The 25,226-nt window shown below is 41.3% G+C and overlaps 1 protein-coding gene across 1 annotated transcript in view; it reads left to right on the forward strand.

Annotated features, from left to right (window-relative positions):
- LOC138683277 (BDNF/NT-3 growth factors receptor-like) overlaps window positions 1-25,226 on the forward strand; it is a 217,751-nt gene that overhangs the window by 105,762 nt on the left and 86,763 nt on the right. Inside the window, exon 12 of the mRNA XM_069774874.1 lies at window positions 19,580-19,768. Within this exon, the coding sequence (XP_069630975.1) occupies window positions 19,580-19,768 (189 nt within the window). The remainder of the gene's footprint in view (window positions 1-19,579; window positions 19,769-25,226) is intronic.

Consider the following 25,226-nt stretch of genomic DNA (forward strand, 5'->3'; position numbering starts at 1 on the left):
TAACTGGAAAGATGTTGGTTTTTATAAATAGTATTTATCAAAGGTGAACTGCAACGTTGCTTTTATTTTATTACATTAGTGGCTCTGGAAAACTCTTCCACACGTTTAATTTGAATGTGGGTGTGTAATTCCATTGATTTCAACGGGGATACTCGCATACTTAAAGTTAACATCTTTTATATTTTCAGAATATCGCCTTAAATCCTAAAGCAGTAAATTGCAGAGTTGGCCCTGCAAATCTTATTTATGTATGTGGCTCTACTGACTTTACCAGAAAGATTATGGAGAATATGAATTGTATGCATAAAGGGGGCAATACTATGTGTTAGTGCTTTCGGGTTTTGAACCACTATCATCACTTTACACATTCAGTTACACAGTACTTACTCAATACAGTCCATACTTTTGGGTAAGGGTACAAATCTTTAGTAGGCTGAAATTCTGAGTCTGATCCAAGAGCAAGAATAACAAACTATACTGTTGGTCCTGCAGACTATATACTTACATGCATACTTAACTGTTCAGAAGAAAGTACCATAATGCATAAAGTTAAACAAAAGTAAAAGCATTTTGCAAGAACAGGGACTACATTTAGACATAACATTAGACATTCATTTTCATGCTATTTTCCTATCCAGTCCTGACTTTATCATTCGATCTTTTTGATTTATGAAATTGTTATAAGATGATTGGTTTTGTTGTTGGTGGAGTTTTTTTAACAGAAAGTTAGTTACAAAGACTAGCAGCAAAAGACTGAGATAAACCTATATATTTCTATGAATTTTGATTATATTTCTGAGATTTGGTTTGATTTTAATTCCTTACAATTACGTTGAGTAAAAAAGAAGAGATTACATTGCCTTGTTTCTTTTGTGATTGCTTTTCATTGTTTTCACTTCTTAATTCCATCCATTTTCACTCTTTCATTGAAACATTCTTGTCTTTTTTTTATTTTTTGCAGCAGTCTTTTTCAGCATACACTGTCCTTCTCTTTCTACAGTACCATATACTGTATCTTTTTTTTTCTCCTGTCCTGATTCTTGTTCTTTCTCCAGAATCTTACTCTTGCTTCACCTTTTAAGACTAGTAGTCCTTTGACTGTTTCCTTATGTTCTCTGCTGTCTCTCACATCCAAACTCTTTCTTCCTGCTGTGCTCAAGTTTTGGGGATCTCCTTAGTCAAAGATATGTCCATATTTGCATTCTTCTGGGCCAGTGTAGTGAGAGATTTCCTGTAAGTGGTTAGGGTAGGGGAGCTGCAGGTGCTACAGTGCTCTCTTCCCTTCTCCAAAATCTGTCCCAAAGATGTGTTCTCCTCCCCACATTAAAGAGGGCAGAGCTGTAAGTCTAGTGGCGACCTAGGAATCATGGTGTCTTCAGTCACCCTGCACATAGCATGGTGATTTGAGGAGGGATGGCAGCAGTTAAGGATATCCATCATAGTCACTCTTTGAAGTTAGATGTCAACGAGTGTTCTGCTGTTCCTCAGAAAAATATTGGGAATGTCTGCCTTTTTTTCCTCCCTAAGTCTATGTGGAAATGGTCTTATTTTAGAGAGATAATAACTTTCTCTTCTGCTCACCAATTCTCTTTTAACTTTCTTTTAATTATTTTTTTCAGACTTCTTGCTTATCAATAAATCTCTCCCCCTGTTTAAATAACTTCTGATGCCACTGGGCTGGTTCTAAATCAATAATGAATCATTTAGATCAGCAATATGTGAAGTAAAGTCAGTGAAGGTACATCGAGCATAAATTGGGACCCTGAGCAGAGCTTGACACAGTAGCCCAGAGTCCAGTCTTATGTTATGCTGAGACAAAGTCAACATATTTCAGTTATGTATTCATTTTTATTTTGGCAGGGAAAAGACAAACTTGCAGAGTTAGAATTTGGCAGATGATTTTTGAAACATTTCATTTTATAAGGTAGTTCTTTCTGATTCATAATATTTATATGTACAAATGTGCACAGTTACTGATTTGGGATTTTTACACAATTTTTTTTTTGTAATTTATTTTGTAGCACTTTGCAGTTCATCTTTATGGTATAGGAGTAAGTAGGTTTGACCTTCCAATATTTTAGCATGTACCAACATGGTATTTTGGATTTTATGTAATCATGGAGGTAAATTTAATAAACCACAACTGATTTATGCACCACTGAAATGCATATATTTATATATATAAAATAGAATATCCTTCTTACATTTTTGTACTATATCTTTTTATATTAGCCATTCAGTGGACTATTACTTAATGCGAATATTCACAGAACCTTATGGATTACAGCACGTGATTTGTTACTAATTATGTCTCAGTGCAGATGTTTAATGCTTGATGAAAGAAGACTATGTGTTCCTAAAATGTTTTCTTTTCAGTATGTGGACAGAGCCTCTTAAAGCTAAGGGAGCTAAACTTTAACATGGAGATTATAGTACCCACTAGTTCCTGTTTTTCAGCTTGATTGTAAATGGCATTGCTTATAACTGTGGAGATTCTGATCTGCCCAAATGATGTTGGTTTACAAAGGGCTCAGTTAATTAAGAATTCCTGACCTCTCTAAAATAAAGTGAGACTCAAAGTAAGAATCATGCAGGAATCATTAACATGGTAAAAGTTGCTGAGCATCTAGGATTTTATATTAAAAAGCTTTTATATTGTTTCACTGAGCAGTAAAGAAATCTATAAAATGTTTAAAGGCAGAGGGTTTTTTTTAAGTTTGCCAGACATGAAACTAAAATAAATGCATATATCTAATGTTCTACTAGAAGGGGTTTATTTATGCTAGAATTTACTTTAAATTCAGGTTTAATATATTCAGAGAACTGAGACAAGCTGTTGAGCAGTTTGACAGGCAGATTAACTTTCAAATGGTTTGTAAAGTTGGAAGCCATTATCAGACAAATAAAAAATGTGTTCTTTATGAAACCTTTCTAATTCAGCCCTCCTTTTCCTGTTGTATATTTACTATTTGCAATAATTTGAAAATTATTCATGGATTGGGCAGCTAAATATTTTGTTTTAGGTTCATTTAAAAAAAATACCCTAAAAGCTTACCTGAAGCTTTTTCCTTTCCTTTCTTCTTGTTCCTCACAGTCCTCTGGCTTCTTCTCTTCTTTCAAATTTTCAGTTGATCTGTCTTTCCTTCTCTTCTGTTTTTGATGGAGTTCAATATCCTCTTTCCTGATGTGCTGTAAGCTCTCTTCCCCATAGGGTACAAATGTGCAGGGTCTCTGAATACCCTTTTGAAGGGCTTTGCCATGGTTATGTGTGGCATAAGGTATTCCAGAGTATAATGTAGGCCCAAATTGTGCCAGATTTAGTCATCTGACCTGTGAAGCAAGTGTTCGTGGATTGTTGGAAGTGCTGAGAACTATAAATACAGCATTATAGGAAGCACAGAGAACATTGGTACTATGTATTCCACGTGTTACACTGCCCATTTCATTGTTCCACTTCAATGGAAATGTGTATGCTGAAACTTTGAAGCTGGCTTCCATTTTTTCTAGTTCTCTTTCGTGTGTATAAATACAATCTGCTATGAAAATAGAAATAGATTCAGTAATTGGAAGTAAATATAGCTATTTTGTTACACAAGCATCTAAATTGTATGATCAGACTTAGAATCATAGAATCATTTAGGTTGGAAAAGACCTTCAAGATCATCGAGTCCAACCATCATTCATGCCCACTAAACCATGTTCTGGAGTACCCTGTCTACTCACTTTTTTAATATCTCCAGGGATGGTGACTCAACCACTTCCCTAGGCAGCCTATTCCAATGTGTGACAACCCTTTCAGTAAAGAAATTTTTCCTAATATCCAATTTAAACCTCCCTTGCCGCAACTTGAGGCCATTTCCTCTCGTCCTATCTCCAGCCACCTGACAGAAGAGACCAGCACCCACCTCACTACAACCTCCTTTCAGGCAGTTGTAGAGAGCAATAAGGTCTCCCCTCAGCCTCTTCTTCTCCAGACTAAACAGCCCCAGTTCCCTCAGCTGCTCCTCATAAGACTTGTGCTCCAGGCCCCTCACCAACTTGGTTGCCCTTCTCTGGACATGCTCCAGCAACTCAATGTCTTTCCTGTGAAAACCTCTTGTAGAAGAGGTTTCTGTCTTTTAATGAAACCCCAAGGTTAACTGGAAGACATTCATATTTATACATTAGAAATCATTGATCATTGTTTCAGAAATTTAGCCATTCATCAAAAAAGATAGATTGAAAGAGTCCAGATTAGGGTATATATTTCTTTGATATGGACATGCAATTTCCTTCTAATTTTAGTAACAGCTGATAGCATCCTTCAGTGATTATATATATATATATATATATATATTTGCAACTGCAAGGACTCAGTGCGGTGGATAAACACATGTCCTGGCCTGGAGTAGAGTCACAGGCAATGTTGAGCCAAACTGCTTTCATTTCAAAGAGGGCAATCCCCTGTAGAACCTAGGGGTGGCAACTCACAGCAGTGTTAATGAGCTCAATTTTAAATGAAAGACCCCCCTCATCACATACACATTTTAACTGTAACTTCTTTCCTTGGCTGGAATGACAAGAACTACCATGTAGTCATGGCCGCCTCATGATGGTTCTGATGGTTTTCCTTTCCTATACATCAGCGTTGGTTTTCCCTTGGGAGTTGAAATAATCTCTTTCCAGGTAAAGAGTCACACTTTATCACTCTTAATCACCATGTTTTAAAAAAAGTGTGAAGTGTCATGTACCTCTTCAAGAGGAAGGGAAAAATTTATCATAACTGCTTTTCCTTCCTAAAGAGGTTGCCAAGTTTCCATTCCCTGTTGCTACATCATACTTCATTGGAATCCAAATATATGTATAAACCTGTTGCCGTTAAAGTAAAATACCCTGAGATCCAAAAAGTTGTTACCTGTTGTTTGGAGGTGATGGCATTGGATATAAGAGCTCATGTTCCTAACTGTGGAGCTCTAACATTTTTTGTTCCTGGGTTCTGAACTTTGCCTAAACTGAGGGCAGCTGTAACCACTGATGATTTGTAGATAGCCCACATGATAGCAGTTTGATTAGTGATTAGAGAACAGATACTCATGCCAGGAAATGGCAGCTTTTGGCAGACTGAGCAGATAGGCTGAGTATCCTCTCGTCAGTCTAATTAAAAAGGGTTTGATTGCCTCTAGGAGAGGAGGGGAAATTCAGAAAAATTTCAGAGGGTTTTTTCCCCATTTGAAGACACACAGGCCTTGCTTCAGGTGCTATAAGTCAGGCTACTGTAAGATTTAGTTGTTTAATACAGAATATAAATGTAACTTTAACTCACTGTATTCACAAGGAATTCCATCTGCATGTTGCAGGATGCAAAGAGTCTGTGCAGATGCTTGCCTCCCCAGGTTCAGCACAGCGCTGTATTCCCCCATAAAATAAATCAGGGGCCTTTATTCATCTGGGATTTTTGTCAGCACTGCAGTTACTGACAAGAGAAATTGCGTGCATGTGTGGTCTTGCTTCAGGACTCTAGTGAGAGCTGTTTGTGTACAACATTAAGTTGTCCCTGAATACTGTGTAACTGTTTTTATTTAGCAATCTGAATCTTTCTGTCTTTATTTGCCTACACATTGCAATTGCATGTGCACAACTCAGCCTGATTCTCCCATGTCTTTCTCCTTGCATTGCATTTATATTTATGCCACTTGACTATAAAATGCTAACAGATCAATCTGTCCAGTAGTGAATATATCTGCATGAGATGCAAAACCACGAGGAACTCAAAAGCAATAGAGACTGAGAAAGGTATGAGTCAGATCCTTTAACCAATTTAATACTGTATTCATCATTATTTTGCAAGTGATGATGGTTCCTAAATATATATTTTTAATTAAACATTATAAGAAATATCCATGTGCGTGAATATTAGTTACTTTTAGCAATAATTGTTTGGCCATTTGAAATGAAATTGGTGCCAGATAGCATTGCTGGTGATATAAAATGTCAGAAATCTGTTGTAATCTTATTGTTGAAATTAATTTTATTTTTAAAAATTACATCTGTAATGAGTTTCTATGTTATTCTTTCTTCCCCACAAAAATTTAAATGGATGAGTTAACATTTTACAAACCATTTGTAGCTCAGGACTTATTTTTTGCTTCATTTTGCAAACTGGTTAGATAACTTAGCTATTTTAAGTCATCGTATTTACATTCCATAGGTTTTGCTACCATATCATCAAAACATGGAGGAATTGGCTGGTAAAGTAAGAAGCATTGTTACTGTCTTATCAAACAAAATTCTAAAGCCTCTGGGAGTTGTATTGAAGAACAAAAACATCCAGACCACTCACTCAATGATCCGTATATTTTTTTAAATTAGTTTTTGTACCCACCAAAGGTAACGTGACTGAGAAGAGGGAGCAGCCAGCAAAACCCGAGGACCCCAAAGGCAGTGTGACATCCCCTCCCTGCAGAGCCTGGCACCTCCCTAGGGCTAACAGCTACCTCTGGTTACCTGTGAGGCACTGCCACCATGGCAGAAGCCCAATGAAGCTGTTACACATTGATGCTTCCTGCCATCTCTCTTCTGAGGTGTCTTATCTCTGTGGGCACAGAGCACAATGCTGCAGAGGCACAGATATGGTGGATGGTTTCAGCAGATTTTTGTGATGATGAGCATGCTGCCCTGCCTCCAGATAGTGCTGATTTCCAAGGGTACAGGCTTGCTTATTTACCGCTTTCCTGCTTCTTGTTGGGCCTTAAAGGGGAGGAGGGAAGTGAGATACTGCAGGAGAAATTCACTTCTGCTGGCTCCCAGCCCAGTGATAAGCAACGTCTGGCATGCTGGCTTGTCCCCATCACATCCATCCTTCCTCTGCAAGTCCATATGATTGCATGAGTGAAAGGTTGCTAATTTTAATAGCCTCAGCAGCACTGCTATGAAAACCTAACTAGATAGCTTTAACATCTCTGGTAGAATGCAGTCAATCGTACTGTCTTTAATCCTCTCCCTGGCAAAATTCCCATTGACTTCAGTGGGAGTTTTGTCTGAGCATGATCAGAGTTGGAATTTCAGGTTTTGGTCCTATATTAATTTCTCAGTAAGAAAAAGAAATGGATTTTATAGGTTTTCAGTTAACCATTAGGACTACCTGGCACTCTCACTTTCTATAACATAGTGATACGAATATGGGCAATTACATTTTTGGCATTGTCTCTTGGAAATAGTACAGATTTATTCCTTTTATCCCATTCCTAACATAATTCATATGTAACTATATATTAGAGATACTGCCTTTCAGTGACAGAACTAAGAAGAGCCACAGCAACTCAAGACTTCATTTGTCAAAAAGGATGTCATCATTCTTAATACCAAGACAGGGGTCCTGATTCCAGTGTCATTCATAGGGATTTTGCACCATTGTGATGTTAATAAATTATTCTCAGTTGACATTAAGATGAAGACAATTAGACTCTTGGTATTGCTGTTTCATGATTTCTGTTCATAGGGTTTCATGCTTCATATTTTGTTTCACTTTTTCACCCCATCCCCAAATTTGATTTTATTTGCATTTTTTTATCAACTAGCTAGTTGGAGCTCAGCACGCTATTCTGGCTTTAAAAAAACCAAACCTGAAAAACCTCATCTGATAAAATGAGTAAGCTATAGAAAAATCTTCAGAGAAAATGGGTCCTTTCTAAAGACTGTGAAAATGAAAAACTTTCCATTTATTGAAATTGTAGTATAAATGTGTACATCCCAGAGTAGGGAGTACTAAGTGACTATGTTCCTGCACTGATGTCTGATACTTGGATATTTAGTATGAGTGTGCATGAAGTAAGGGCATGCATTTTTTTGTGCATATGGGAAGTGCATGTCTGTCTTTCACAGTCTAGTCCTTTGCGACCTGTTTGTATGTGACTGTTACAGACTCCAATTTTGAATCCAGTCCAGTGCAGGAGAGGATGGTGGCTGTGTATGGTTTGATTTGTTTTGCAGTCTGAAGACAAGATTGTTTTTGCAGATCAACTCAGACATACACTAATTAGAAAAGTTCATAGTCTTTTACATCAGTCAGTGCTAATGCTCTACATGTGTTCATTAGATTCATATAGAATTACAAAACCGTTATACTCTGCAATATAGTATTTGCCTCTAATGGCCAGGAATAAGGGTGTATTATCAACTTCCTTTAGCAGTTCCTTGTTGAGAGTATTTGATTTCCATGTAAATCTGTTCTGATAAAGTTGTTGCTAAGAAGCAGCCATGACTGATTTTTTTTTTGAAAGACGAAGTGACACTCTGAGAACAAATGAGTGTCACCCTAAAATACTTGAGTATAACAAGTACCAATGCTATTTTATGTGAGCGTATAAATTGCAGCATCACAGGAGGCCATGCCTGGAATTGTGACCTGAATGTACTAGGTGTTGCAAATCCAGGGAGGTGTTAGAAAAAGAAAGGGTAGACAAGCCAGAAGTGATCAAGAGATAAGTTATTAAGGAGAGAGGTAAAACTCTTCAGAAAGGAAGAAGGTAGTAAATGAGCAAAAGGGCCACATCAGAAAAAAAGTCAGCCAAGAATACTTGTTAAAGGTCTAATTAATGTAGAAATTATTTACGAAAATATTTCATACATCATCTTGAAAAAAATGAAACATTGCTTTATTTAGAGCCCTGCAAAATAGAAACGATGATACTTCCAATGTTTTAGCAAAACCTCATTGTAATTTTGTGACTGGTTTCATAATAAATGCATCCATTTTCAAATCTGCTGTAGCAAAACTTCCAGAGCTTGGTTTGTAGTGTGGCTGTCTCCAGGATACCTAACCTGCCTGGTATGGTGCAAGCAGCATTCTGTGTAGGGCATTTTCATGCTTGCCATGGAGTCAATTGCAAGGAAAGCTGGCAGAAGACAGATGGCAGGATGGAATCTCCAGGAGATGAGGCATCATGTGGCAGGGAGGAAGAGGTGGCTGTGAATAGCAGTAGGGGACGAACATCTAGAGGCAAGTCAGCCAACTTGTGGAGCTAATCCTATAGCTTGTGAGTGACGCTGCTGGGACATGCTGAAATTTGAAGTGACGCCTTTCTGTTCACAGTTGCCCTTTGCTCTGCTGCAGTAATTTTTAGGTCTGCATTTGAAGAGGATTTTGAGTATTTGAGGCTTCACTGCTTTAGGAATAGGCTCGGGAAAGAAGTGTGGTTTTCTGAGGCAATTCTGTATCTTTGATCTGAAGCTATATTGGCAGGGATATTCTTCCAAACAGTCTATCCAGCTCCCTTCCTTCTTCAAAGCTGAGTTGTTTTTAAACAATGTCCCAAAAGATCTAGTTGAGCATAATCCTAAAAAGCTATAACCATGTTAAAGCAAAGTAATTGCTTTTCTTCCCTTTATGATTTCTTATAGATGCAGACAACCACAAAATCCTACAGTTAGTCTGTCACTAAGGCTATTCCATGTTGTAGAACAATGGCAGATGTTTCTCCTGGCTATCACAAGAATTTTTATTGACACGTGATTGCTGAGCACCAAGACTTTTCTCAGAAGACCACCTGTTACAGGCCAGTAAGGGTTTCTGGGCAGGGGCTAGGATCTCCATTCTGAGGCCAAAGAGAGATATATAGCTGCTGAGTGCTCTAGGGACAGGGGCTACGGAGAAAGCTGCTGAAATGATTGCTGTGACAGAGACAAAAAAGGAATCAGTTTCACTATTGCTAAGTGATTTAATGTCAATTCTGGAAAAAAATATCAGGCACTAATGCTCTGGAAGGAAAGTAAGTTGCCTCTTGCTTTGTGCTCACTGAAGGCCAGTTTTGGACAGCCCCTCTTCTGTGCTGAAGCTTCCTGCCCTTCCAGCAGCCCTCTTCCAAATGCCGAATGTTGCCTCCCGAGCACATGTGAAATTTAGGTCTTCAAGACTTAAAGCCTGTTTACACAGGAAGATAGTGCAGTGCTTGGAAAGTAGTTGGTGGACTGTTAGTTCACTGGCTTCCCATGTCCTCATTTTCAGGTGTAGGTGAGCCTTGGGATTTTGTTTTCAAAGCCTGTTTTCGAGGCTGGAGAATGCTTGGAGATGAAGAGGAGCCAGGCTGGGACTCAATGCAAGTCCAAGAAATCTTTAGTTGGGCTGTAGGATCATCTAAATAAGAGTTGAGTAAACAGCGATACCACATTTCTGCAGACATTGTTTATAATTTGAGCATGGTATGTGAGTTGATTGTGTATAATCATTCAATTTTGCTTCTGTGCAGAATGTCATGTTTAAGGTTAGCTAGTGTGGATGTAAATGAAAAATTAATTTGAAGCTATTATGCTGGAATGTTTGTTGAGAGCAAATTGAGAGGTATATTTCAATGTAAGACACTATAATTCATGCAGTCTTTGTGGACTATAGAAATCCACTCACAGAAAATGAAAAATGATACAAGACTGTGTTGTAGTGCTATGTGACTAACACCTCCACTAATAACTATAAACTGTGGATTCATGCATTACTGATGTGCTTCTCTCCTGACTGAACCTATCTTGATACTGAAGCCTGCAGAAGTAACCTGCTAATGCAGTGAAATGTATGTAGTTTAATTATATATATTATATGTTTGTTCAGCTACAGGCCTCATTCAGTTCTGAATAGACATAAATCAACATTTGAAGAGACCAAAGTATCTGCCGTAAGACCCCTCAAGGTCTACCTTTTTGGCATCATGGAAGATTAAGGCTGGAAGGGGAGTGTCCTAAGCCTGTGTCAACTATCTTTCCTGACAGACATTTATCTAACTTGGCTTCAAGATCTCCAGAAGTGGAAATTTCTGTACAATTTATGAACAATTCCAGTGCCTGAGGAAGTCTTCCTAACATTTCACTTCAGTCTCTCTTCATGCAATTTTATCATTCAACTTTTCATTCCTGTCCAGTGTAGACATGAAATATTGTTCCCTTCCTGATGCAACAGCCTTGAAGGCTGTTGTCATGCACCTCTTCAGACATCTCTTCTTTAGGATAAAATAAATCTCATTTCTTCCAGTTTTTCCTCAGGTCTCTGAGCATTCTTATAGCTTTCCATGTCATGTTTTCAGTTGATTTGCTTGGATGGGAGAGTCCTGTAGATAGTGCCTCTGAACTCTAAGAAATAAATCAAGGAGGGTTTAAAGGAAGGAAATAGTTTCATTAGCAAAGGGGTTTTTTTGTTTGTTCTTGTTGGTTTTTTTTAAACAAATGTAAGTTAAATATCAGGGAGAATTTCTCCATGGTCTGCCATATCTACATATCTTCCAACTACGTCTAACCATATCGATCTAAACAGAATTTGCAAAATTATTCCAGTTGACTACTCCAAGTAGCTTTGCTGTTCTCTCAGATAAAGACTGTCTAAAAAGCATAGGGAAACTTGTGTTGCTTCTGTACACATTGTATTTATCTTCCAGACAACAGAGGAACTCATTCCCAACCCTAGAAATGGGACTGTTAAACCTTGGATTATTTATGAAAAGTGTATAGGGAAGAGATTGTTGAATTAAATAGCTTTAAAAGGAAATGAAAGGCAATGAGGATTTAATTTTGGCTGAATTATTCTTTTTTGCTCGATGCCAACAAGTGCATTCCATCTGATCTTTATTCTCATTGCTGTGATTTTTTTCACTGTAATATTTTTGAAGGTGTCATGGTTTCAGCCCAGCCAGTAACAAAGGACCATGCAGCCGCTCGCTCACTCCTCAGGTGGGATGGGGAGGAGAATCAGAAAGGAGAAAAGAAAAAAACAAACAAACAAACAAACAAAACCCCAGAACCTCGAGGGTTGAGATAAGGACAATTTACTGGGACAACACAAAAAGAGAAGTTACAACAACGGTAGTAATAAAAGAATATACAAAACAAGTGATGCACAATGCAACCGCTCACCACCCAGAACCTGACTCTCCACCACTTCCCCCACCAAAAGCCAAGAGAGGTCCCCCCAGCCCACTCCCCATTTATATACTGAGCATGATGTCACATAGTATGGAATGAGCTCCTTGGCTAGTTCAGGTCAGCTGTCCCAGCTGTGCCCCCTCCCAGGTTCCTGTGAAAATTAACTCTATCCCAGCTGAACCCAGGACAGAAGGATTGTCTTTTTACCCACATTTCCTAGATATCCAAACGTGCAGGTGGCTATAATGAATGGTCTTGGTGATGTATATTAAAAAAGATAAATCATTATTTCTTTCCTTCTTTCTTTAAAATTTTCTGCTTCCCTGTATCCTTACTTCTCTGGCTCACATTTTTATTGATTAATACACCACATCCCTGCTAGATTTTTGTCTCAGATATGTTTCATTTTACTACCAATAATGAGAGGCCATAAATTCATCATTCTTTATGACAGGACACATCATCTGAGCAGCAGACAGTGAAAATGTGTCCATGAAGCAGCAGGCAGCTTTGTAGCCACCATTAATCCTGTAGCTGGAAGAGGGATATAAGTCAAGGGGCTCAGTGGTTTGGCGGCAGGGGCTGGCAGTCCCTCCCAATTCCTAGTTGTGACTGACAAAGACCCTGCCTGCATCACTGGGCAAATCAGCAAGCCATGCAGAACTCTTTTTGCTGCCTCCAAACCAGGAATAATAGTAGTATGTATTTCATGGAGGACAAACTGTGAGGATTTATTGGTTATGGTGCTTAAGACTTTGAAGATATGTATCAGATTATGGTTGTGATATCTGTTATACAAATGCCTCTTGTTCTGCCTGAAAGTAGAAGGAAATCAGTAACCTTTGTACCACAGGCTAAGGCTTCCCTGATGACATCCCTGGAGAGTATGTCATGGAGCAGAGATGGAGGAGAATGGGCTGCTCAACTTCAGTCCTGAACAATCAATACTGAGATAACCAACATGCATAAGAGACTTCACCAATTTTCCTAGAGGGCTTTTCTGTCCTGTGAAGTAGGTTTCTTGGGTGAACTGCCGTGCCAGTCTGTCCCAGACCTACTGACCTGCAAATCTGTCCTTACGTCCTGTAGATCTCATGGCTTTCAGTGAGCAACTTAGAATCATAGAATGGTTAGGATTGGAAGGGATCTTTAAAGATCATCTAGTCCAACCCCCCCTGCCATGGGCAGGGACATCTTTCAATAGACCAGGTTGCTCAGAGCCCTGTCCAACCTTGAACACTTCCAATGATGGGGCATCCACAACTTCTCTGGGCAACCTGTTCCAGTGTCTCACCACCCTCATCGTAAAAAATTTTCTTCCTTATGTCCAATCTAAACCTACCATCTTTCAGTTTAAAACCATTGCCCCTTGTCCTGTCACTACAGGCCTTGGTAAAGTGTCTCTCTCCGTCTTTCTTAGAAGCCCCCTTTAAGTATTGAAAGGCTGCAATAAGGTCTCCCCAGAGTCTTCTCCAGGCCAAACAACCCCAACTCTCTCAGCCTTTCCTCATGGGAGAGGTGTTCCATCCCTTTGATCGTTTTTGTGGCCCTCCTCTGGACTCGCTCTAACAGGTCCATGTCTTTCCTGTGCTGAGGACTCCAAAGCTGGATGCAGTGCTCCAGGTGGGCTCTCACAAGAGCAGAGCAGAGGGGGAGAATCGCCTCCCTTGACCTGCTGGCCATGCTTTTTATGCAGCCCAGGATACGTTTAGCTTTCTGGGCTGCGAGCACACATTGCCGCCTCATGTCCATTTTTTCATCCAGCAGTACCCCCAAGTCCTTCTCTGCAGGGCTATTCTTAATCAATTCCTCCCCAAGTCTGTACTGATATTGGGGATTACCCCAACCCAGGTGCAAGACCTTGCACTTGGCCTTGTTGAACTTCATGAGATTCGCATGGGCCCACCTCTCCAGCCTGTCGAGGTCCCTCTGGATGGCATCCTTTCATCCAGCGAATCAACTGTACCACTCGATGTCATTTACAAAGCTGCTGAGGGTGCACTCAATCCACTATCTATGTCACTGATATCACTCCATCGGAGAAGGCCACTGGATTAGTCAGGCATGATTTGCCCTTGGTGAAGCCCTGTTGGCTGTCTCTAATCACCTCCCTGCCTTCCATATGTTTTGATATGTCTTCCAGGAGGATCTGTTCCATGATCTTACTGGGCACGGAGGTGAGGCTGACTGGTCTGTAGTTCCCAGGGTCCTCCTTTTTAAAAAATGGGTGGGATATTTCCCTTTTCTCCAGTCACTGGGGACTTCGCCTGACTGCCATGGCTTTTCAAATATGATGGTGAATGGCTTAGCACCTACATCAGCCAATTCCCTCAGGTCCCTGGGATGCATGCCATCAGGTCCCATGGACTTGTGTATGTTCAGGTTCTTCAGGTGGTCTCGAACCTGAGCTACTCTCACGATGGGAGGGACTTCATTCCCCCAGTACCTGCCTTGAGATTTGGGGACTCGAGAAATGTGGGAAGAGCAATTGCCATTGAAAACTGAGGCAAAAAAAATTGTTGAGTACCTCAGCTTTTTTCATGTTGATTAGTTCTAGTTCTGTCTTTTTTATCAGGGGATAGTACATTTTCTTTGATCATGCTTTTTTTTTCAACATACCTGTAGAAGCCCTTCTTATTATTCTTCTCATCCCTTGCCATATTCAGGTACAACTGCGCCTTAGCTTTCCTGATTCTATCCCTACACATCTGGGCAGCTTCCCTATATATTTCCTAGGATACACGTCCCTGGTTCCACTGTCTGTGCATTTCCTTCTTACACTGTACTTTGAGCAGGAGGTCTCTTGCCTTCCTTGCTTGATTTCTTACACATGAGAATTGAGAGCTCTTCTGCTCTGAGAAAAATGCCCTTAAAGAGCTGCCAGCTCTATTCAGCTCCTTTGTCCCTGAGGGCAGCTTCCCAGGGGGTCCCATCCCCTAATTCCTTAAACAACTGAAAGTTTGCTCTCCTAAGATTCAGGGTCTTGACTTTACAGTTCACCTGGCCCATATCCCTCAAGACTGTGAATTCCACCAGGGCATCATCACTGCAGCCCTGGCTGCCACCAATCTTGACCACTCTAATTAGTTAGTCTGTGTTGGCAAACAACAGGTCCAGTAATGCTTCTCCTCTGGTTGGGCTGTCTATCACCTGGATTAAGAACTTATCCTCAATGCACTCCAAGAGTCTCCTGGACTGCTTACAGCTTGCTGTGCTACTTTTCCAGCAGATATCAAGGTGATTGAAGTCCTCCAGCAGGATCAGGGCCTGCAAGCGTGATGCTTCCTGTAGTTGAAGTAAGAATGCTTCATCAACAGGCTCCCCTTGATCAGGAGGCCTGTAGTAAACACCAACGACGAGGGTTCTTCTGTTGGCGTGGCCCCTAATTTTTACCCATAAGCTCTCAACCTGTTCATCGCTGTTTTTCAAAGACAGCTCTGTGTGGTCAATCCATTCTTTAACATAGAGGGCACCACCACCACCACCCCGACCCTCCTTCCTTGCCTGTCCCTTCTGAACAGTTTATAGCCATTGATTGCAGTGCTCCAGTCATGTGATTTGTCCCCCCACATTTCAGTGATAGGAATTGGGTCATAGCTTTCTAGCTGCACAGTGGCTTCCAGCTCCTCCTGTTTGTTACCCATGCTGTGTGGATTGGTATAGAGACACTTCAGTTGGGCTGTCGACCTTGTCACCTTTTTAGAGGTACAAGCCTTAATTCCTTTGAGGCATTTCACATGTGTTTCCCTGTTGGTTCCTAATACATCATCAGCCCCTGGCTCTTCTCTGTTGCTCAAAACTCCATCCCCTTCCCCCCTAAATCTAGTTTAAAGCTCTCCTTATATATTCTGGCCAGCTTGTTGGCAAAGACCCTCTTGCCCCACTTGGTTAGGTGAATCCCATCAGCTCCCAACAGACCTGGCTTTATGAAGGGCTCCCTTTGGGGATCCTTGGGAGTTTTCCATAGTCAGAAACCTCTCTTGCAGATATTATGACTTCTGGAATGCTCTAGGCTTGTGCGTAAAGGGATGTGTGAAGGAGTGACATAATACAAGCTTAAATAAGCACTGGTGGGTGCAGATCAGTTAAATACATTCATGATACCTGTCAGAAGACATGAAATTATTTATCCTCTAAACACCCAAGCCTGGCAAATCTCAGTTTTCTGAGTCACAAACTTAACATCTACAATGTAGTTTTTGGCTCAGTGTGTTGCACATTAGTCACTGGGATAGAGGGACATGCATTGTTTGAGCTGTGAAGAGCATTGTGTTTCAGCAGGATAGACTTGGGCATAATGTTGCTTGGGGTGATCTTATTCTTGTGTTTTTTTCATCACCAATGATGGTATATATTAACTCCATAATACTTGTTTGGCAACTGAGTGTGGCAGTGAATATTGAGATGATAGCACTAAGGCTAACACCAATGGCTGTGTTCTCAGGAGCTGGCAGGGATGGGGATATGAGATGAGGGGTCGGTTGGAAGGTGGAGGGAGGTAAGAAATGCTATTGCTCCACAGAGCCAAACTCCTGGGGAAGCATAGTAGCACCATGCCTTGAGCTTTCCCACATTAAAAGCATCAACAGCTGCAAAGCAAAGAGCATCACTTTAATAAGCTCTCTCTGAATGAATTTGCAGAAGAATCTGAAATTACTTTGAACAGGTCCACCACCTGAAGAGAGACTAGACAGGTTTATCTTTGGGAAGCTTATTCAGCTAGCTTTGAATTTTTTTTTCTGTTGTGTTCTATGTATGCCTTTTAATTCAATGCCCTGTATTCAGCATGCAGCATTTAAGAGACCAATAATATAAAATAATGTTGGTACAATTGCTTTCTATTAGTCTGGGCTGTCTTATTCAGTCTTAATAATATGCAATTGCAGTCTTAATATGCAATTGCATAAACATTATTTAATATCACAGTTGCCTATAGTCGTTGAATTTAGGAATGTAAAAGAGCATTCAAAATAAAGCTTGTAGCATCTCAGTCAGGAAAAAGTGTGCCAAACCATGACTGATGAGTTGTCTTCTAGAGGAAGTGGAAGATAAGCAGGGATTCAAGAGCTGAGCTAAAAGGATGTATATTCTGTTAAGAAACTTGGATCTTAGCTTGATAACAAGAAAGTTTGAGTCTCTGTTCTTGATGAAGTATAAAACTTGCCTTTTAATCATGCATAAAAAAAGAATTTCTTGGAATCTACAGCAAATACATGAGTCTCATGGGGAAAGAAGTCTTGTGTAAGTTCTTTTTGAGAACAAGGTATTTAACTAGTGAAAAAATACATCCATCCCAAAAGGAAAAAGAGAGAAGATTCAGTACGGGCTCAAAATCCAACAGAGCTGATGCTGACTGGTGATATGCACTCACTGTCCTGCTTTTGACTGATAGTAACTTCAGGGATAATTCAAGTGATGTGTGATGCACAAAAATGAGTGGCGAGGGGGATGTGTGATATGGTGGCCTCCAAGAAATCTTTTTATAGTTCAGAGAGTAAATGCATATACAGTAGATTGCTTATATCGTCAGCACATTAGGTTGAGGGAGAAGTAAATGGATACAGTGATTGTGACCATCTAAACTAAAGTCTGGGAATACATGCTAGCAATGCCATGCCAAGTGCAAACCAGAACCATATGTTCTTTCTGATTCTGCAAGCCTTTTTTTTGCCTGAGACTGCTTAGGTGAGTGTGGTGAATTGACCCTGGCCAGCAGCCAAGTACCCACATAGCTGCTATGAGTTCCTATTGATTATCCTGCTTTACTGTCCTAGAAATGTGTAATGGACACTTTTCCATGCCATTGCTGTATGCATGGTAGAAGCAAATGATGACAAAAGAGCTCCTCCTCCTGTGAAGCAGAGAATAGCAAGGATGAAAGACTTAGAGGAGTGCCTCTAATTGCATAGCAAGAAAATTCACCCATTTGCTGTAGGGGAAGGGATTTGACCCTCATACTAAAGCTGTATTAGTATAAAAAGACTGCATCATTTCCAAGAAAAAGTGTATTGGTTTGCTTGCTTTTTGGTGCCATTAGCTTGACATTCAGAAAGTTGGAGACCTAAGGACAATCTCTAGAAAAAATGAATAAGTTTTTTCATGTGTTTGCACTCTATTTCTACTGCACACAAACTCACATGCACTTGAAAAATGTGTTTTGTGTGCCATCTGAAGGACCAACAGTTTGTTAGGCTCTGCACTTTGGAAAAATCTTCACGAAAAACATAATCCTGGTAGCTTTCCTAGTAAAATCAGTCTTTTGAGGATTTGGGTAATCAGTAAGGACAAAACCAGCCTTGGTATTAGTATTCCATTTGATAAATTGCAGATATCTAGGCTTCACTTACATTTGTCAACAGTGACTTTCCAGTGAAGTACAAGGCATTTGAAAAATTACTTCTATTGTTTCAAGCCAGTGGAAGAAGTACTTTTTCAAACAATGAGATTTCCCTCATGCACCATTACACCAATTAGGGAGAAAGAAAGCAGGATAGGAGTGGGAATATGCTTGAGCCTCTAAAGCTATGGTTGAAATAGCCACATGCCAAATTATTTATGTTTTATTCCCCTAAGCCATGCTATGTAATGATAAAGTGCTTTTGTTATAATACTGTGAACCACAAAACTGTAAGAGAGTCTAAGTTTCTTTTCTTTAAAGCTGCCCTTTCTTGGCTGATGTGTCTGGGCCTGTCCTGGTTCTTATCTTGTTACTCAATTGTGTATGTGTGGTATATCCTCCCCATCTTTTCTCCTGCCCTCCATGAAGCATCCACAAGATTTGCTGTTGGTCTCCATCCTCTCTCCCTCTGCATCCCCTAACTTTCCTGCAAACACAGATGCCATCTATGTGCAGGTGATACTCAGATCCCCATCTTGCCTCTGCATTGTCCTCTTCTGTTCAACCTAAAACCTCTCTGGGGCTCCAAAGGAGTGGCTGTTGACTCAGAGTAAACACAGCTTTTTGTCTTCCCCAAAGTTCTCTCTTCTGCTCCCTTCTTTGATTGCTGTGAACACTGCTGTCGCCCTGCCTGTCACTTTTGCCTGCAGGACAAACACAGGTGTCCTCTGAGGATGCCATTCATATAAGGTTTTAGCTCCATGGTGCTTTCATTAAAAATACAAAGTACAAACTGAGAAAAAAATAAAAATTGTCACTAAGTTACTAAACCTCTCCTTCTGGAAGGTCACTAGACTTGGGTATTGATGGGGCCTCATAAGGCAGAGAAATGTTCCCCTAGGCTGGACAAGCCCCTGTGAAATGACCCCAGATCTCACAGTGGGGCGGGAAGAGTGTTTTCCACTGCTCTTCTGAGCATCTGCCTTGCACCTGCTGCAACTGTGCAAATTGTCCTCTGGATTTTACCTCTCAGCCATTTTGTCCTTCAGGAATCATACAGCTTCCCACATTAGGATGAGCTCATCTCCATGTCTGTTGTCATGTTATAATGCCACCTCAAATGGAAGGCAGATTTTTGCCAGCTTTGTGGGAAAAGGAATTATTGCAGTGTGATCAGAGTAGGGCATAAGGTAAAAAAGTTAAAGTGTGTATTTCATAGCATATTTCTGAGAATGATAGGAGTTCATCAAATCTGATGGAGGATGGAGGACGGAGGACAAACTGGTCAAAAAAAGAAAAAAAAATTGTCTGAGGGAGGGAAAATGTTCTGAGTTACAGGAGTATCTTTGTTCCTAACTCTAGGTCCTTCTTCAGTTATCAGCAATGATGATGATTCAGCAAGTCCCCTCCATCACATCTCAAATGGCAGTAACACTCCATCTTCTTCTGAGGGGGGTCCTGATACAGTAATCATTGGGATGACAAAGATTCCCATAATCGAAAATCCCCAGTACTTTGGAATTGCCAAAAGTCAGCTCAAGCCAGACAACTGTAAGTACAAATGCCTATATGTAGTTCAGTCATTCTTTTTTTTTTTTTTTTTTGGTGCAAGTGCTGGGGCTCCTTAGCAGTGCTAATAGAAAAATGGTGTAAATTCCTGGGAGTAGAAGGGTGGAGTTAAAATGTATGCAATTTGTTAAGGAGTACTTTGGTACATGGGATGAACTGCTGTCGTGGTTTAACCCCAGCCAGCAACTAAGCACCACGCAGCCGCTCACTCACTCCCCCCCATCCAGTGGGATGGGGGAGAAAATCAGGAAAAGAAGTAAAACTCCTGGGTTGAGATAAGAACGGTTTAATAGAACAGAAAAGAAGAAACTAATAATGATAATGATAACACTAATAAAATGACAACAGTAGTAATAAAAGGATTGAAATGTACAAATGATGCGCAGGGCAATTGCTCACCACCCGCCGACCGACACCCAGCCAGTCCCAGAGCGGCAAATCCCTGCCCCCACTTCCCAGTTCCTAAACTAGATGGGACGTCACATGGTATGGAATACCCTGTTGGCCAGTTTGGGTCAGGTGCCCTGGCTGGGCATGAGAAGCTGAAAAATCCTTGACTATAGTCTAAACACTACTGAGCAACAACTGAAAACATCAGTGTTATCAACATTCTTCACATACTGAACTCAAAACATAGCACTGTACCAGCTACTAGGAAGACAGTTAACTCTATCCCAGCTGAAACCAGGACAACTGCTTTACATCTGTCAAAGCCAAATTCAGCCCTTGTGATGAATCAATGAACTCAGCAGTGTTAGGCTCAAAGCTCAATCTGTATTCCATCAAAGTCACCGGTAGTCTTTCCACTAATTTCAGTGGTCTTTGGCCAGTCCTGTGCACCTAATGTATTCTTGGGATAAAACACATCCTGGGTCAGAACCAGAAGTCAATATTTGCATTTGTGGATAAAACAGTGTTGATAACACACCAGTGTTTTGGCTATTGCTGAACAGTGCTTGCACAGTGTCAAGGCTTTCTTTTCCTTTCCCCCCCTCCCCCAGCGAGTAGGCTGGAGGTGGACAAGAGGTTGGGAGGGGATTTAGCCAGGACAGCTGACCCAAATTGACCAAAGGGATATTTCATACCATATGACATTATGCTCAGCAATAAAAGCTCAATGAAAGGAGGAAGAAGGGAAGACGTTTGTGGTTATGGTGTTTGTCTTCTCAAGCAACTGCTATGCATGCTGAGGCCCTGCTTCCCAGGATGTGGCTAAATATCTACCTGCTGATGGGAAGTAGTGAATGAATTCCTCTTTTTGCTTTGCTTGCACACACAGCTTTTGCTTTCCCTTTTAAATTGTCATTATCTCGATCCATGAATCTTCTCGCCTTCCTTCTATTTTCTCTCTGTCCCAGGAGTGAGAAAGAGGCTGTTGGCTGGGTTTAATGCACCACAATATGAAATGCTGATTTTTGAAGCAGCAATCAACACTGCGGCAAATAACTGAAAAAATATCTAAAGAATGTTGTAATTAATAGTAACTGCACTAGTTACTATGTTTCACTTGTACATTAAGGTCTTTAAATGTTTCAGAGAAGGTTCTTTCTACCTCTTTATGCTGTGAACTTGTACATACATTTCTGAAGTGCTGCTGGAAGCCTGATCTGTTTCTCTGAGAAGTCATTGTAAAGATTGCCAGTGCAGTTGGTGAGCGTTGGATGTGCAACTAAGTAATATCCGTATCCATATCCTGACTGATTTAGCTTCACAGCACAAACTATAGTTTAAGGGCATATGATCTAGGTCAGAAATCTTTGCCTCTAGCTTTGCATAGCTTAAATACTATAATAGGCACCTGCCTTGATCTGTGCATGGGTATGTGCATGCATATGTATGTGCAGGACTTCAAAGGGTGTAAAGACTGATGCCAGGCTACCTATTTGTCTTGTGAACATTAACAGTAATCCACGGCTTGATATTTGCACTAAGCACAATCCACAAAGATCTTCCTGCAGTGCAGCAGGAGGCATTTTTCTGCATTTTTATTATATATTCCTGATGTTCTCTCTTACCATAATTTTGTTGTGTGGCACTATTTTGTAATTAGAAATAACCCATAATCTCTTCTACCAGAGGGCATTTGAATAATCTGGCATAGCATAAGCAATGGAATGCATTAAATAGTCACCAAATTGCTGATACTTGATCAGGACAAGAAAGATGTTATATAGATGCATTAATTCCTGTGAAAAACAGAAGCCACTAGGGAATCACAAATGGGCAACATGTCCACTAGAGCTCTCTAATGTTATATAAAAGGACGTGCTTTTAAATGAGGCTCCTGTACCTCCACTCCCAGCTGCATTGAACATTATAAACAAACAAACATCAGTGACTGCACAGTATTTCACTTTCAGCAATAATGCTGGAGCAACATATATGGTGTTCTGTGAAAAAAACAACCCCCCAAACTGTACCAAACACAGAATTCTCTCACATTTAGTAAGCTGCATATTAAGTACAGAAGCATTAACTCACAGCTGACTAGTGCTAACTAGGTCCTGATCCTGAAAATACATAAGTCTGTGTTTGGTTTTGTGTGCTGCAATGAAACCCACATGGTGTCAGGGAAACTAATCACAGTACATGAAGTTCAGCTTGTGCATAAATGTTTGCAGGATGTGGGCTTGAGACTTTGCTATGGTGCTCCTGGGAGATGTGCAGAGCTGACGCTCTGCATTCTGCTACATTGCCATGGTGGTCCAAATCTTTGTGAGAATCAGGTAAACAGCAGTAGTATATAAATGGAGTCAGATATCTTCTACCACACTGAGCATCTGTCCAATAAAGAGGGACATTTAAATTGTCTAGGACAAAAAAGGTCTTCCCATAAATAATTTCACATGCGCTCTTTCTCTCTTAGATCTCTACCCAGATATCTGTTTCTGAATAGTGTTTCAGGCTCCATTGCAAAGTATTGGAATTGCATGTGTTTAAAAAAAAAAATTTATTGCAATCAATTTCATTTGAAATTCCATCAGTGTATCAATAAATCAGTACTTTTCACAGAGTCACAGAATGGTTGAGGTTGGAAGGGACCTCTGGAGGTCTTCTGGTCCAACACCCCTGCTCAAGCAGGGCCACCTAGAGACAATTGCCCAGGAACATGTCCAGGTGGCTTTTGAATATCTCCAAGGAGGGAGACTCCACAAGCTGTCTGGGCAACACGTTCCAGAGTTCAGTCACCCTCACAGTAAAAAAGTGTTTCCTTATGTTCAGACAGAACCTCCTGTGTTTCACTTTGTGCCCATTGCCTCTTGTCCTGTCACTGGGCACCACTGAAAAGAGCCTGCCTGCCTCTTCTTTGCACCCTCCCTTCAGGTATTTATATACATTGATAATGTATTTCCCCCCCCCCGAGCCTTCTCTTATCTAGGCCTAATGCAGCCCCAGATACCATTAGCCACCTTTGTGGCAAGGGCACAGTGCTGGCCCATGTTCAACTTGGTGCCCACCAGGACCCCCAGGGCCTTTTCTGCAAAGCTGCTTTCCAGCTGGGTGGCCCCCACCATGTAATGTGCATGGGGTTGTTCCTCCCCAGGTGCAGGACTTTACATTTCTCCTTGTTGAACTTCATGAAGTTCCTGTCAGCCAACTTCAGCCTGTCAAGGTCCCTCTGGATGGCAGTACAACCCTCTGGCATACCATCCACTCCTCACAGTTCAATGTCATCAGCAAACTTGCTGAGGGTACACACTGCCCCATCATCCAGATCAGTAATGAAGATGTTAAACAAGACTGGACCCAATATTAACCCCTGGGGTACACTGCTAGCTACTGGCCTCCAACTAGACTTTGTGCCACTGATCACCACCCTCTAGGCCCAGCTGTTCAGCCAGCTGTTGATCTACCTCACTGTCTGCTTATCCAGCCCATACATCAACAGCTTCTCCATGAGGATCTAATGGGAGATGGTGACAAAAGCCTTCCTGAAGTCAAGGTAGGCAATAGCCAATGCTCTCTCCTCATCTACAGGGACAGTCATTTCATCAGAAGTTGGTCAAGCATGACTTCCCCTTGGTGAATCCATGCTGACTACTCCTGATGGCCTTCTTGTTCTTCATGTACCTGGAAATGGTTTCCTCCTTGCCCTTCTTGAAGACAGGTGTAACATTTGCTTTCCTCCAGTCCTCAGGCATTTCTCCCAGTCACCATGATCAAGAAAAGATTATCAAGAGTGACCTTGCAATGACATCAGCCAGCTCCTTCAGCAGATGTGGGTGCATCTCATCAGGGCCCATGGACTTCTGTACATCCAGTTTGCTTAAGTATTCCCTGACCTGATCCTGTTCCACCAAGGGTACATCTTCCTTGCTCCACCAAGGAGCCTGGGATTCCTGAAGGACAGTCTTGCTAGTAAAGACTGAGGCAAAGAAGGCATTCCGTACCTCAGCCTTTTCTATGTCCTGTATAACCAATGTCCCCTCTCTTGTTGAGTAACGGGCCCACATTTTCCCTGGTCTTCCTTTTGTCACCTATATACTTATAGAAGATCTTCTTGTTATCTTTGACATCCCTGGCCAGATTCAATTCCATTTGGGCTTTCGCTTTCCTAACTTCATCCCTGGATGCTCAGACAATGTCTGTATTCCTCCCAGGTTACCTGTCCCTACTTCCATCCTCTGTATGCTTCCTTTTTCTGTTTGAGTTTGGCCAGGAGCTCCTTCTTCATCCATGCAGGTCTTCTGGCTTTTTTGCCTGACTTCTTATTCATTGGGATGGACCTCTCTTGGGCTTGGAGGAGGTGATCCTTGAATATCAACCATTTTTCTTGGGCCCCTCTTCCCTCCAGGGCCTTATCCGATGAGACTCTTCCAAGAAGAACTTTGAAGAGTCCAAAGTCTGTTCTCCTGAGGTCCTTGTGAGCCTGCTTTTCACCCTCCTCCCTGCCCTCAGGATCCTCAACTCCACCATCTCATGGTCCCTGCAGCCAAGGCTGCCCTTGACCTTCACATTCCCAACAAGCCCCTCTTTGTTGGCGAGTATGAGGTCCAGCAGAGCACCTCTCCTCATTGGCTCCTCTATCACTTGGAGGAGGAAGCTGTCATTGATGGACTCCAAGAACCTCCTGGATTGCTTATGCCCTGCTGTGTTGACCCCCCCCCCAGCAGATATCGGGGTGGTTGAAGTACCCCATGAGGGCCAGGGCTTGTGAATGTGAGGCTGCTCCTATCCATCTATAGAGGGCTTCATCCACTTGTTTTTCCTGGTCTAGCAGCCTATAACAGACACCCACTATAATGTCACCTTCACCTGGACTCTCTATTCCTAACCCATAATCTCTCAGTTGCCTCCTCTTCTATCCCCAGGCAAAACTCCATGCATTCCAGCTGTTCTCACATATAAGGCAACTCCCCCTCCTCGTCTTCCCAGCCTGTCCTTCTGAAAGAGGCTGTATCCCTCCATTGGAACACTTCAGTCATGGGGGCCAACCAAC

The sequence above is a fragment of the Haliaeetus albicilla genome, chromosome W (assembly GCF_947461875.1).
Source record: "Haliaeetus albicilla chromosome W, bHalAlb1.1, whole genome shotgun sequence".
Classification (NCBI taxonomy): Eukaryota; Metazoa; Chordata; class Aves; order Accipitriformes; family Accipitridae; genus Haliaeetus; species Haliaeetus albicilla.